At 36.3% G+C, this 15,548-nt stretch overlaps 1 protein-coding gene across 1 annotated transcript in view; it reads right to left on the minus strand.

The window, feature by feature from the left end:
- KANSL1L (KAT8 regulatory NSL complex subunit 1 like) overlaps positions 1 to 15,548 on the minus strand; it is a 157,646-nt gene that overhangs the window by 1,689 nt on the left and 140,409 nt on the right. The window contains 7 exon segments of the mRNA XM_055290472.2: positions 2 to 76; positions 930 to 1,098; positions 1,995 to 2,107; positions 4,181 to 4,235; positions 5,703 to 5,827; positions 6,661 to 6,779; positions 8,717 to 8,845. Of these exon segments, the coding sequence (XP_055146447.1) occupies positions 2 to 76; positions 930 to 1,098; positions 1,995 to 2,107; positions 4,181 to 4,235; positions 5,703 to 5,827; positions 6,661 to 6,779; positions 8,717 to 8,845 (785 nt within the window).

Genomic DNA, 15,548 nt, shown 5'->3' on the forward strand with positions numbered 1-15,548 from the left:
TTTTTTCATCTTCACCTAATAAGGCTGCCATGTCTTCACTCTCCAATGGAAAAGCTCGTCGTTCCCACCACAAAGACTGAAAGGGGAAAATTTTTCAGTTAAGTTTCAACTAACTTGTTTTGTTTAAATTCATCTAACAAGTAATCTGTACGTGTCTATATTGTAATAATTGTTCTGTTCTTTAGCACATAAATGTACAATTTTTCATTTCAACTTAAATAGCAACTCAAAATGGAATATATTGAGAATTGTTGAGTGACTTTTCGGATTTATTTCTTTACTTTGCCTCTGCCAAGAAGAGGAAGTGCTGCCATAGGCAGTGGTCTTCATTTCCGACCTAAGAGTACTTTGGGAAAGTGTTCTTAGGTTTGATATACTTCTACAATATCTTTATTTTCATTATTAAAGGTACCTATTAACTTTTTCTTTCCTGAGCTTTCTGCAACCTGCCTATTAATTCTATAATCTCCATTCCATTCTAGATCTAGTTCTTTTTCAGTATCTATTTAGGAAGAAAGGCATAAGAACTTTATGGATGCAGTGTTAGAAAGCAGTCCCTTTAAGGTAGGAACTGGGTCTGTGGTGAGGCATGTAAAATCTTAAGATATGAGGAGAAAGAAATAGCTAACTTTGGCCATGTAGCAGGTGCTATTCTTCATTAATCAGGTTTATTTTGTAATGAAACTTTGATAGTACTTCCACTCTCTAATAGATAAATAAGTACTTGGATGTTCGTGTTGACTTGTTACACAAGGTGATTGTAATTAGTAGTGGACGTGAAATGCTAGAATACAGATCTTCTATACCTAACTTACTGAATTTGTTATGTAATGATGTAATAAAGAAACTTAATTTTTTTCAAGTAGTTTCTACAAACAAGTAGTTAAAAGGCAAGGAATGGGAAGTTTAATCATACATATTACACTTACCTTGGTTTCTTGACTTTGATTTAAAGAAGGTAAGCCATATGCACACAGATCTTGGTTCTCTGAAGGAAGCTCAGGAGGACTTGCAGCAGCACATTGCTGACTGCTACTAAAGTTATTAGGGTATTCTTTCAAAAGCAAGTCCTGTCCTTCAACATTTTTACTGTAAGCTCTAGCAAGAAAATCAGGAAAACACAATTATTTGTTATTTTTTGAGGTCTTGAAAATTTATGAACAACCCAAGGTATCACTGAGTCAAGTTAACTTGGTAACTTTAAACAGTTTTGCCCAAAGATTTTAAAAAATTCCCCTGGTGCTATTTATTATTTTCATACTCAGAGGATGAAATAGTACTTTATGAAATATTTTACCGACTTATAACAGTTGTAGGGGGCAGGGTTATTCTTGTTTTTTATTTGGTTTGCTTTTGTCTTTTGTCTAATTAAATGAAAGATGCTGCTTAACTAAAGTGACTACCAGACTTCACACAATCTTGCTTTTTGAGTTTTGGCTATTTTAAAAATGATCAAATGTGTAACAAATATAAAATAGGGATTTTCTCATATATATAATAATTATGTCCGATTTATTTCCCCTTCCCTCAAAGCTCATTTGTGTTTCTAAAAGTATTTTAGACTTTTTGCGTTTTAGATTAAATAGGTTTCTTGAGAAATTTTTTATTTTTTTAAAGAAAAACATATTTTGGAAGTAGTGATGTTAAAATGGATTACCTAAACTCCGGTCCCCAGTGTGAGGTCCATTATTAAAGTAGATTGAAATGACCTACTTTATATATACAGAGAATTTTCACATTATTTGTTAGTTAAATCTATTCCTGAGGCTGACAACATGAGAGGAAAATACAGAAACTAATTTCATCATTATATAATTAGCTCAAATATATTTTGAATACAAGCTCATTCTATGTAGTATTTTACTTCTGGTGCACAAATAGCTGATGTTACAACAGCATGTTTTCCTTTTTAGTGGTCTCACCCAAAATTCATGCAGAGGTTTTGTTCATTTCACGTGGATTCTATGGTTTGGGGTTTTAAATTTGTAACCTGCCTGCTATTTCTTCGGTGCCACTTGCTTTGCTCCCATAGTGACCACCTGGCTTGCTCTCTCTTTTCATATTTTTTGTGCCTTAGGGAGAAGACTTCATCAGAAAGATCTTCTATCTGGAATTAGAAATAAAGAAAGTTTTTTGCTTTAATCAGAAACATTTTGAAATATAAGGTCAGGCTGGGCACAGTGGCTCACACCTGTAATCTCAACACTTTGGGAGGCCGAGGTGGGTGGATCACGAGGTCAGGAGTTCAAGACCAGCCTGGCCAAAATGGTGAAATCCCGTCTCTACTAAAAATACAAAAATTAGCTGGGCATGGTGGCAGGCGCCTGTAATCACAGCTACTCGGGAGGCTGAGGCAGAGAATTGCTTAAACACAGGAGGCGGAAGTTGCAGTGAGCCAAGATCGTGCCACTGCACTCCAGCCTGGGTGACAGGGCGAGACTCTGTCTCAAAAAAAGAAATAAAATCAGGTTTCAAAGAGTTTCTCACGTAGAAAACAGTAGGAAGCAAACTGAAATGCTATCTGTGTAAGTTGAGAGAACAAATGTTATGAGATGAACTCCAAATACCTGTAAAAAGGGGGTCAAAATTTTTTTTAAATTATTTTATTATTGTTATTTTTAGACACGGGTCTCTGTTGCCCAGGCTGTAGTGAGTGCAGTGGTGCAGTCATAGCTCACTGCAGCCCTGAACGTCTGGGCTCAAGCGATCCACCACCTCAAAAAACTTAAAAATACTTGTTTCCTATTGGTTCATATTTGAAGACTTCGGTAGACTACAAATGAGTTCGTAATACTTTCCATTTGCCATAGCTTAGTACCAGTAGTCTTAATGCTTTATTCATTCAGGAGTTTTTATGGATTGTCCATTGTGGAGTACATACTATTCTAAGAAGATGTTAATATCAGAGAAAAGTAAAACTAATAATCTTAGACAAGTCAGCATTAATGAATGACTTACCTAGGTTTCGAACCTGGAATACTACTTTAGTTATGGTGTTTAACAATTTGGGTTTCTTGGCTAGGATCATTCAGAAGGAAGAATACATTAGAAGAGGAAAGGGCATTAAAAGGTAAATTTTGGTAGTTGAAAAACATGACCACTGGACATAGAAAGATTGTTACTTGACAGAAACCAAGTGTCTTCACCAGTGTCGTCTTCTAGAGACCATCACCTTGGAATTAGTTTGGTTATACAGTATTTTTCCCTATAATCTTATCTTGATATAATTTTATCCATATCTATTCACAACCCCTTACCTGCAATTCCAAAATCCAACAATCTGCAAAAACAAATTTTTCATAATTCATTTGGTGACATAGCCTGATCCGAAATGATGTGAGGCTATTTTTAGTGTTTATCCAACTCAACTATGAATATTTCACTACAGAAACAATGTCTGATTACTTTTACGCCCTAGACTCTACAGGTATTACATGGCATATATACCATATTACTTTTTCAAAGTCCAAAATTTTCTACACTGAAGAGCAAATTGGCCCTAAGATTCTGAAAATGGCATTTAAACTTAAATAATACAAGTGAGACTAATCTCATGCAGAAAAATATAATTAATACTGACAATGAATGTGGATATTCATGTAAATTCAGTGTCTCAAAAACTCAAAAACAAATGCTATATTTTCTTTTGTTTTGTTTTGTTTTTTTTTTTTTTGAAATGGAGTCTTGCTCTGTTGCCCAGGCTGGAGTGCAGTGGTGTGATCTCGGCTCATTGCAAGCTCCGCCTCCCGGGTTCACACCATGTTCCTGCCTCAGCCTCCGAAGTAGCTGGGACTACAGGTACCCACCACCACGCCCGGCTAATTTTTTTGTATTTTTAGTAGAGACGGGGTTTCACTGTGTTAGCTAGAATGGTCTCGATCTCCTGACCTCGTGATCTGCCCGTCTTGGCCTCCCAAAGTGCTGGGATTACAGGCATGAGCCACCGCGCCCAGCCTTGGCTTTTTAAATTATTGTGTAGTTGTATATTATGCTGGTAGTTAAATTTGCACAAAACGTTTTTCAAATGTTCTTTTAAAAGAACTTCTTTTTCATAAGTGAAAAGAAAAAAATCAGTGTAAGTTAAAGGGTTTATATATTCCTTTAGTTCCCTGAATGTCAAAGTAAGCAGGTTTCATAATACATAATGTATAATTATCCCATTAAATAAAAGGCAGCTTACCTCTTCTTTGCCTAAATTATATTCATCCAAAGGCTGAAGAACAACCATCCTCCAGCTGTTGAAGATAAAAACCAATTTTAAACAGCTTTTATTCATCTAAATGTGGCAATTTTATACTCAGCACAGCTAAATGTATTAGTGTTTTTTTCCTTGGCACTTCCATGGTTCAAATTCTTGTATTTTAATACTTAATTTTTTAAAAGAAAAACATTTGTATTATGAGAAAAGGACAAAAGAGAAAATGAGACTTTATTTTTGGCCTTATGGTGAATAGTCTGTTCTGTATAGCTGCATTTTATACATAATAATTATGTACTGACTGAAGTCAGTGGTATGCTGATAAACTGGCCTGGCCAAAAAGTAACAGAGAAGGAAAAAAACCCTGGTTTGTATGTTTGCCAATTTCTTTGGTGTGAAAATACCTACCATAGCCCCTTCTGAGCCATCAGTAGTTTAATAACTGGCTCACAGAAGTCTTCTATATTTAACTATCTGCTCAGCCAGCTAGCTCCAGCCTACCATTGCACAAGTTGAAATGTATTTTTGCTATAGAACATCATAGCCACAAATGTTATTACTTATGCAACAAGTGTCCACAGATTGAGTTCTCATAGAACTCTTCTAGAATATTAGAGTTCTCTTAATACCTCAAAGTAATTATGAATAAAAGAAATTATGAAATTAGAATAGAGATGTATAGCAGTTAACTGAAACTGTCACCCACCTGTCTCTGCAGCCTTTTCTGTCTCTACTTCCTGGTGTCATTTATATTCTTAAGAAGCTGCATTCATGATTTCTAAAAAGTTTGGCTAACTTTACTGCCAGCAGGGAGCAGATCTGTGTATGGCATTCAGGGACCTCCACAATCTGGACCTAACTTTGTTTCTAGCCTTCCATTATCAACCTGCACAAAGCAGTATCTGGCTAAGCCTTACACACTTGTCCTGTGCCTTTGTTGTGGTATCCTTATGTAAATACCCTCTCCACCTTCCCATTCCGTCATGGATGACTTCCCAGACCTTCCCACTCATCTTTTGAATGTGTTTATTGCTGACTTGGCAATACATCAAAATCTTTTTTTTTTTTTTTTTTTTTTTTTGGTCACAGGTATTACTGTCTTACAGTGTGAATATCTCACGAAAACGTAGAACTCTTGGCAACTTATGTCACACCTGTATCTTTAAGGGCAAGGATTATTTGTTGCTATAGTTTTTATGTCACTAAAGTACCTTTTAGTGTCATATACATAGTAGATAACTAAATGACACTGAATAATAATAAAAAGACTAAGAATGCTAAAGTAGTCTAGGAATTCCCAAATCTTAATAAAAACTGAGAAAGTTGTGATACTATATAACACTTAAGGCATGAGTAATTTTTTTTTCACCGTTTCCCCTCCATGGCTATGAAGGAACTGGGAGAAGGATCCTCCTTTCATTAATTAACATTCTAACTTCACTTTGAAAATTTAAGTTTATTAAGTAAGGAAGGAAGAAAAATATGAAGATGTAAGTATACATACCTTGGAGTAAGTATTTCCTTATATTGGAGTTTCTCTAATTTAGCTGGGGCTACTAATGACATGGGAATCACAATGTTATCTATGTCATAAGAGCTCTCGCTTCTCAATCTCCGTCGTGCAGTATTCTGCAAAACAGGATTACAGTAGATTTACAGTACTGTCTAGTTACTTGTAATGATACCCTCCTTTCATCAATCATATAAATACGGCAGTACAGATGTTACATAATTTTTGTAAATACATTGTTATAAAATCTGACTAAAAAATGTTAAGAAAACCAAATAAGAAAACATTTTTCTGTCTTTTGTAAATCAGAACAATCTTTTGGTAGATGTGTAATGTGTATTTATGTGTGCAAGCATACAAGCTTATTTTTAAGACCATAAAAATATGTCTTAAATGCAAAACTCTTTATCAGAAAAGACTAACATACATCACCCTAAATGTCAATGAAATGATCAGTAACCACTTTTTATTAGGAAAGGCAGTGAAACATTTTTGGTTAGCCCTTCAGTATACTCTTCATTTATGCATTCCTGGTTCCTGAGTTTCAGACTGTTCATTTCTAAACCCTCCCACCTTTTGACCTCTCTATTCCCTGGCCAGATAACAAAAAAACAAACAACAACAAAAAACAAGATAAGAACAAGTCCCGAATTCTCATTAGTGAGACTTTATTTAGCTTCATATGTTAAGGAATAGAGATGATCATGATAATGTTTAAATTTTTAACACATAAAAAGAAGCTATAACCAAATATTAATGAACTTTTAGCTTCATAGTTTAAAATAAGTTGTATGAATCAAATTTATTGTTTTCTAACAAGATAGTTATAAATCTCCGTTAATATGTGCTAGTAAATAAGGCTGTTATAGATTAGCAAAATATAAATTATTTTCAAAATCAGGTGTTTTTATTTTTAAAGCAATTTTAGAGTTCAACATACGGAAAAACCTACTCGTGATGATGAATTCTGGATTCTTGATAAAATGTTGACATTGGAAACAGCAGTAAAATTGCTATGGGATCCTGATTCTGTGTGTTGAAAATCAGATTCTTCAAGTTTAGTTCTTTCTCCTGCCATGGAAAGAACCATTGAATGTTAAACATTAAACATGACTAATAGATATCATTAGAATTACTTTCCTAATTAGATGACAGGTGATTGATTCTTTGTTTTGTGTGTGTGTATGTTTTTTTTTAATTCGTGTATTAGAAAACAAAAAAAAGGAAATGAAAAAAGAGGAGCCTTACTCGCAGTCACGCCACAAGTTATCTCCATTTTCTGGGGCTTTGGCAGTTTTTATCCAATATATTTCTTACTGTTCCCTGAATAATCCCGCATCTCATCCCTTTATTCTTGTTTCCTGTGACTCCTATTCATAGTTGAACCACCAGAACTATCTTAATTTTCTTATCTAGTCTCATTTTTCATATCTGACTTTTTATCCTAATTTCTGTGAGGTGTCTGTCTTTGGTCTTCTGAACACTCTTAATTTTTTGAAAAAATTCTGCTATTATAAGTACATATTTCCAAAAGTGCTTGTTCTCTGGTGCTCTTTTTTTAAAACAGCATCCTGTTCTTGTTTCATAGATGAAATTTCTCATGTCTCAGGATATTGATTAGAAGTTTACTTCTATTAGTATTTTCTGTATTTCTTCCAAGTTCTTTTTTTTTTACTCCTTTGGTTCCCTGTGTGTGTGTAGTAAATATATATATATATGTATGCGTTTACTTACTGTCATGTTATTTTAGTACAAGTGTTTTAAAATGAGAATATTTCCTGCATAATATAAAATCTGATACCCAGTCCATATTTAAATTTCTCCATTTGTTAAATGTCCTTTATAGCTAGTTTCTTCAGATAAGGATCTATATATAAAAATTGGCCATTGTCTGCTAGGTTTCTTATAGTCTAGAATAAATCATTTTTCATTACATTGACTTTTGACAGGCTGGACCAGATGTCCTACCCTTTTGGAATTGTCTAGTTATTTATTTGTAGTATGACATTTCTTTGTTTTATTCCTGTATGTACATCAAACTTGAAGTTAGATCTAAAGTGTCAATTTAAGTGAAACATTTTATACCTTAGGTAATGTATACTTCATGTTGCATCTTATTAGATGTTTTTAAAGCTTTATATTTGTTTTCGTATGCATATATGAAAGTTCCTCAAAAGCTAGGTGATACTTGGTTGTTCTTAAGAGTGAGACACTAAAGAACCTTAATGAAACCTCTGGACATGCGTGGGAATTTGCTCGTTTTTTGCTGCACTGTAGCTGATCAGTTAGTTATCAGGTAGTGACTAGGTAGGTCTTTTATCGTGGGATATCTAAAGACACCAGAGATAAACAGATTAAATCCATTCTGTATAATTAGTGCATCTTGGATGTAATTTTTTTCTAATTTATCTTGCCAGTTAATTGTTATATTTTATCATTCGCAATAACTGTGGCAACTATCTTGTCCCAAATCTCCAAAATAAACCCCTTTGTATTACTAGAAGAGTTCTAGTTTCCAAAGGTATCTCTTGATCATCTTGGAACTCTAAGTTTATAGGCTCGTAAGGAGAATTGAACGAGGTAGTTGAGCATTTCACTTGAATCTTACTGACTTTCTCAAAATCCTGAGGAATCTGCAGTGCATCAACATCTCCACAGTAGGTACCATAAATGGTTAACAGTTTCTGTAAGGCAACTGCACTAGCCTATTTTGAGCATAGAACACAACTTTGAAGATTAAATCCCATCCAGGGAGTGATTGGTAGAAGACAACTAGTCAGGGAACATAGGAGGGAAATACTTAACTGCCATAAAGTGGGTAGATACCAGTCCACAAATAATTCTAAATTAACTACGAATATGCTGTTTCATGTTTGTAGACTCATAGATGTTTTGTATTATTAGTGGCTGTTCTGGATTATAAACTCCCATGAGACAGGTTGTTTTAAAATCAGAATTTTTTATTTTTAATAGTTATCACTACTGCTTATATCCTCACTTTAACCTACCTAATGCTGTTTCACTCAAATGTCTTTTCTTTCTTCCCTGTAACAGTTGTGCAGAAGATTCTGACCTTATTTGAGGCTTACATATAGGTGAATATCCATTTCTCCATTGATTCAGAGAAGTACTATGTACTAAAACAAATGAAAAGGAAATATTAAGTTTTAGTTCCTTAACACAGACAGTGAACATGTTAATCTGTTTTTATTTGTAACTGCAGAATTTTAAGATACCAATTCAAAATTACAGATAAACATAACCTTAAATACCAAGACAGACAACTCCAACTAAAAACATCCCCAGGAATTTCCAGTTTCTTAAATTTTCTCCATTTTTTTGAAGGGGAGGAAAAGGGAAGATGATCTGTTCTAAGTCTTCCAAATTACAGAAACTTGATAGAGTGAGGATTGGCTCAGATATATAAATCTTGGCGATGATCAGAATCTAAGTTCTTGCTTACCTTTAAATCTGGAAATAATTTGGGACCAAGTAACATTCAACATGGTCAGACTAGACTGTGCGAGCAAGAACCAGAATCATTTAATATCTCTGATGCCTTAGTTGCATCATCTGTAAAATAGGGATAATAGCAGCGACCTTGGATAATGATTACATGAGTTTATTCCTATAGTAGTAAGTAAAAGTGTCTGATGTGATGTGTGCAGTAAATGTTAGCGTTATCATGATTGTATATCTGAACCCCCTTATTTCTAGCCTTGGTCTAATAACCAAATTGGCTTCTTTTTTTGAAAGGTTTGGAGGTGTGGAAAGGAGTGGAAAAAGAAATATGTAAGCTGAAGTGCCAAACTCACACTGAAATAAAGGGCATGGCCTACCAGCTGACAAGGAGTGTCTGGTTTCAAGATGGCAAATGACCCTAAACATGATAGGCAAATATTTTTTACATAGGTTCATGCACAGATAGGCATATATAAATCCACATTTGCAAGCAAAAAGTGGAACTTGTAAAGCAGAATTTCTGAGGAATCTCTAAAAGACTAATACTGTATGGAATTTGAAGAGAAAACCCAGAGCAGAAGCACACAGTGAAGTACTGCCACAAAGATGTGTGATGCCACTAAAGGTGCTCTAGACCCACAAGAAAGGAAAACTGGGAGCAGGACAACTATCTGGATACTGACTGCACATGCCGATATCTCAGTCAGACTAACAGAATCAGAGCTTTAGGCAGAGAAATGAATGGTTGGAGAGAGAAGGCAATGCCCAGGTGCCCCGCTTTGAAATGTCCCGCCCATCCCCAAATTAGTATGAAAATTTCAAATGTAGTATAAATTCCCTTCCCATCAAAAGTGTCCCATAAACAGCAGTGGTAGGACAGTTTTAACTGAGTATCACAGCTTCAATGATGTGTATAGAAAACTCCAAAAATCTGAATACCAACACTAAATCAAAAAAGAGGTACAAACCACAAGTGGAAGAACCATCTCAAGAAATAATGAAGCATTCATGGAATACAGATTAGCAACTCTTTAAAACAGTATTGCCAAGAGAAACAGGTAAGAGGCCCTCTGGAGAAATGTCAGAAATAGAAAATATAATTGTTCAAATGTTAAAATCATCATTAGACTAAGAAACAGAATGGACACAGCTGAAAATCAAAATCAGGGTCTGGAAGAGGAATTCCATAACTTAATGGAACAGAGTGATAGAAAATATAGAGGGAAAAAGACCAGAATCGGGTAACAAGATGAGACTAGAATGAAAAGGAAGGAATAGTTGAAGAAATGATAGCTGAAGTGTTTTCCAGAATCAATATTAAACCCTAAGATTTCAATGATGCACTTGAATGTCAAACAGCAAATGAAAATTAAATCATAAATGCATCACAGATGATGATACCCTGAAAGTAATACAAGAAAACAGCATGGCAGGAGTAATCTAAACGTACTAAAATGGTAACTAGAATTGTGAGAGGTGGATTTTAAAATGTATGTGTGTGTTAAAACGTGTGTAGGTGTTAAAAGTGTCCATTTTGTTAATAACATTTTGCTGTAGCATTTAAGCAAATCGTAGACAATTAGTGTTTCTCTTATTTTCTACAAGCAATTCTCCACTCTTCTGAAAACATCAAACTTTGTGAAGGAATCTTAACTTTCACAAAAGTTGATTTTTTTTTTTTTTTTTTTTTGAGACGGAGTCTTGCTCTGTCTCCCAGGCTGGAGTGCAGTGGCGCGATCTCGGCTCACTGCAAACTCTGCCTCCCGGGTTCACACCATTCTCCTGCCTCAGCCTCCCGAGTAGCTGGGACTACAGGCGGCTGCCACAACGCCCGGCTTTTTTGTATTTTTAGTAGAGACGGGGTTTCACCGTGTTATCCAGGATGGTCTCGATCTCCTGACCTCGTGATCCGCCCACCTCGGCCTCCCAAAGTGCTGGGATTACAGGCGTGAGCCACCGCGCCCAGCCAGAAGTTGATTTTTAAATTAAATTTTATTCAAATGTTTTCTTCACATTTATTTTCCTTCTAATTCGTTACTATCTTGTAAGGTTTTCATGGAACCTTGAAACAGTAGGAAATGTATAACAATTCTACACATCCTCTTCACCTGTTCTATTGATAAACCTCCCAGCCTTTCAGTTCTTGCTCTCCCAGTCCTCTCCTGGAGTTCATCCTAAGATCACACTTTGATAGCATTTCTCATATATCCTGTCTTTACTTCCTTCCCTTTTATTCATCCAACAACTTTACAGAGAACCAATTACATGGCAAGCATTATTCTAAACCCTAGGTAAGCAAAACTAGGATTTGTAGCAGCCCTTGTCGTTTACAGGTGTTAAGGAATGCAACTGTAATGTGATAGGAAAATATTCATTTCAGTTGTGAAACTACATGATGTTACTGAGAACGTATAAGAGTGCTAGTAAGAGCTCTAGGAAAGGCTTCCCCAGATGAAGTGATAGACTCCAAATATGAACAGAAATAGCTGATAGCTAGGGGAAGGAGGAGAATAGCATGTACAATGGCCCAAGGGAACAGGACAAATTTGGGAACTGAACAGCTATGTAGTGTAGAGTAAGGAAGCATGGTGAGAAAGAATCATGAGGGAGGAGCCAGCCTATGTAGACAGGGCTTTAAGGTGTTACGAATATTCCTTCTTGAATGTTTTAAAGGGATGGGGTGGGGAGCAGGTGTGACATTAGATTTGCATTTTGAGGAGGTCACTGCCTACAGTGATTAAAGGGAAAAATGGATTAAAAGTCCATTTCAGCAGTATAGATAAGAGATCATGTTGGACTGTGAGAGCAGTCGAAGGCACAAAAGGAACTGAAACACATAAGATCATATTGACAACTTGTCAATTGGTTTAGACCAAGTTGGAGGAAGTGCGGGTGACAAAGACTGAGCTCTATGTTTCTGGCTTGCTTGTGTGGGTTATGGTGCTATTGTTCCTCCTCTTCCATCTATCTGAGACCTAATTTCAGAATTACAGAAAACTTGAAATAGAACAAAAAATTTCTGTATACCCTTTTCCGAAATCCCCCAAATGTTAACATCGTATCACATTTGCTTTACCTCCTTCTTTCAGACCACAAATGAAATTTAGTTGCTGACATAATGCCCCTTCAGCCCTAAATACATCAATGTGTATTTCTCAAAACAAAGGACATTCTCTTATGTAGCCATGCAGTTCAGTACCATTAGCTAATCTATAGACCTTATTCAGATTTCACCAATATCTCTATAATGTTATTTACAGATAATTTCAACTATTCATTGCAGATAGCATTGCAGTTGTCAGATCTCATTAAGGTCTTATATCTGAAACAGTTCCACTGTCTTCCATAACTTTCATAACTTTGAATATTTTGGTAAGTATAAACCCTTAAATTGGTTTTGTCTGGTATTCCTCATGATTAAATTAGTCATCCATTCACTTTTCAACCCACTACAGTTTGGCTTTTCTCTGCTTGTTGCCTGAAATAGCAATGCCATTGTAAATTGCCAAATCTAATGGATCATACAGGATAAATCCAAGCAAAGATCTGTCTACTGCCTTCACACAGCTTACCCTACAAGAATGCCAAGTTATTTATAGATATTTGTTGTTGTTGTTTGTTTGTTTTGAGATGAAGTCTCGCTCTGTTACCCAGGCTGGAGTGCAATGGCGCCATTTCGGCTCACTGCAGGTCCGCCTCCTGGGTTCAGGTGATTCTTGTGCCTCAGCCTCCTGAGTAGCTGGGACCACAGGCGTGCACCACCACCCTCGGCTAGTTTTTGTATTTTTAGTACAGATGGGGTTTCACCATGTTGCCGAGGCTGGTCTTAAACTCCTGACCTCGGGTGATCCACCTGCCTCAGCCTCCCAAAGTGGTAGGATTACAGGCGTGAGCCACTGCACCTGGCCTTATTTATAGATATTTGAATATATCATACTGTGTCATGTCTCCGTGACAAGACATATGTTTGTTTTTGTTATTTAAAGACTTGTTACTCAGTATGGGCCAACAGCATCTGAATCACCTGGGACCTTGTTAGAAATGCAGAATTTCAGGTCCCATTCCAGACTTACTAAATCAGACTCTGCATTCTAACAATATCCCCGAAGTAACTTGCTTACATTTTAAAGTTTGAGAAGCACTAATCTGGAACGCTTCACCCTTCTTTCTCTGTAAATTCCAATTAAGTAGTCGAAGCTGCACTTGGCATCACCATCTTTCTGGATTTCCTCTCCTTGCCCATTTCTCATCTCCCTTAACCTCTCTTTTTCTGCCTTCTAAGCAGTTACATACTCCTTATTTATATCTTCTCTATATAATTTCTTTTTAAGATAGAGTCTCACTCTGTCACCCAAGCTGGAGTGCAGTGATGCGATCATTGCTCATTGCAGCCTCAAGCTCCTGGGCTCAAGCAATCCTCCTGCTTCAGCCTCCTAAGTCCCTGTTACTACAGGCATGCACCACCGTGCCTGCCTAATTTTTACATTTTTTGTAGAGACAGGGTTTTACCATGTTGCCCAGGCTGGTCTTGAACTCCTGGGCTCAAGCGATTCCCCCTACCTCAGCATCCCAAAGTGCTGGGATTACAAGTATGAGCCACCACACTCAGCCTTCAAATGTATTTATCATCTATGTCCATTATACTATATAATAGTTATTTGTGTCTTCCTCCATTACATTATAATTTTGACTTCCTGTAATTCACCTTTGATTCTTCAGCACTTAATAGTCTGCCTGGCACTAAGTGCTCAATAAATTCTGAACTCAAATCACTAACAGCAAAAGAAAAATTAATGACCAGCTATTTAAGACAGATATATAGGATGAAATTTCTCATTACATTATTTATGCATTCCCCTTAATTGTGTGCCTAACACATTTAACTGCCTTATTTTTTTTTTCTTTTTTTTTAGAAACAGGGTCTTATGGCCAGGTGCGGTGGCTCACGCCTGTAATCCCAGCACTTTGGGAGGCTGAGGCAGGTGGATCACGAGGTCAGGAGATTGAGACCATCCTGGCTAACATGGTGAAACCCCATCTCTACTAAAAATACAAAAATTAGCTGGGTGTGGTGGACACCTGTAATCCCAGCTACTTGGGAGGCTGAGGCAGGAGAATCGCTGGAAGCCAGAGGCGGAGGTTGCAGTGAGCCGAGACTGCGCCACTGCACTCCAGCCTGGGTGACAGAGTGAGACTCCATCTCAAAAAAAAAAAAGAAACAGGATCTCACTTTGTCACCCACCCTGAGGTGCAGTGGTGTAATTATGGCTCACTGCAGCCTCAACCTCCCAGGCTTGAATGATCCTCCTGCCTCAGCCTCCCAAGTAGCTAGGACCACAGGTGCATGCCACCATGCCCAGCTAATTTTTGTATTTTTTGTAGAGATGGGGTTTCACTATATTTCCCAGGCTGGTCTTGAACTCTGGTCTCAAGCGATCCTCCTGCCTCAGCCTCCCTAAGTGCTGGGATTACAGGTGTGGGCCACCACGCCCGACCTGCCTTATTTTTTTAAATCAAATAGTAGAACAACATTAAAAGAAATATAATTATCTAATCTCTAATAGCATATATTTTCATACTTGCATACTCTTTGTCAATAATGTTTTATATTTCATATGTATGTATTTCAAATATGAAATCATAATTTTAATTAAATGTATACTTATATTTTTATCACGTAACTCTATTCCTTTTTCAGATGGTTATATAACATTCCGTGATTAGAAACAATGTTCTTTAGCTATTTCCTAGCTGTTGGCCATGATACTTATCATCATAATGATAATGCTATTAGAGACATTCTTAAAATAATCATCTTCATGGATGCATTTTTTTCCCTTTTGAAAACAATCTAGTCTCGGGACAAATTCCAGCAAGTGAAATCGCATCATTAAAAGGTAACTGCACATAATACTTATATTTTTCTGTATTTCTTTAGGCTTTTCCCCCTAAGCATAGATAACTGTTCTTCATCCTTGGTGCCTTCATCTTTTTTCTCTTTAATTTTTACTGTGGAAAATTTTCAAATAAACACAAAGGAGACTAGAATAATGAACTCCCATATACCTATCCTTCAGTCTCAGCAGTGAACAACTTATAACCAATCTTGTTTCATCTCTCCCACCAACATTTTTGCTAGAGTATTTGAAAGCAAATCCCAGACATATCTTTTCATCTACATATATGTTAGTGTGAATCGCTAACAAACTGAAAAAGTACGTCTGGGTTTATGTAACCACAATGCATTACTACAAGTAGCAAAATTAACAATAATTCATTAATATCTAACAGCTAGTCCATGTTCAAATTTCTCTTTCAAAAATTATGTGTGTGTGTATAAACAGCAGGTTTATTCAAATCAATCTCAACAAGGTCCAC

This window comes from Symphalangus syndactylus, chromosome 8, assembly GCF_028878055.3.
Source record: "Symphalangus syndactylus isolate Jambi chromosome 8, NHGRI_mSymSyn1-v2.1_pri, whole genome shotgun sequence".
Lineage (NCBI taxonomy): Eukaryota > Metazoa > Chordata > Mammalia > Primates > Hylobatidae > Symphalangus > Symphalangus syndactylus.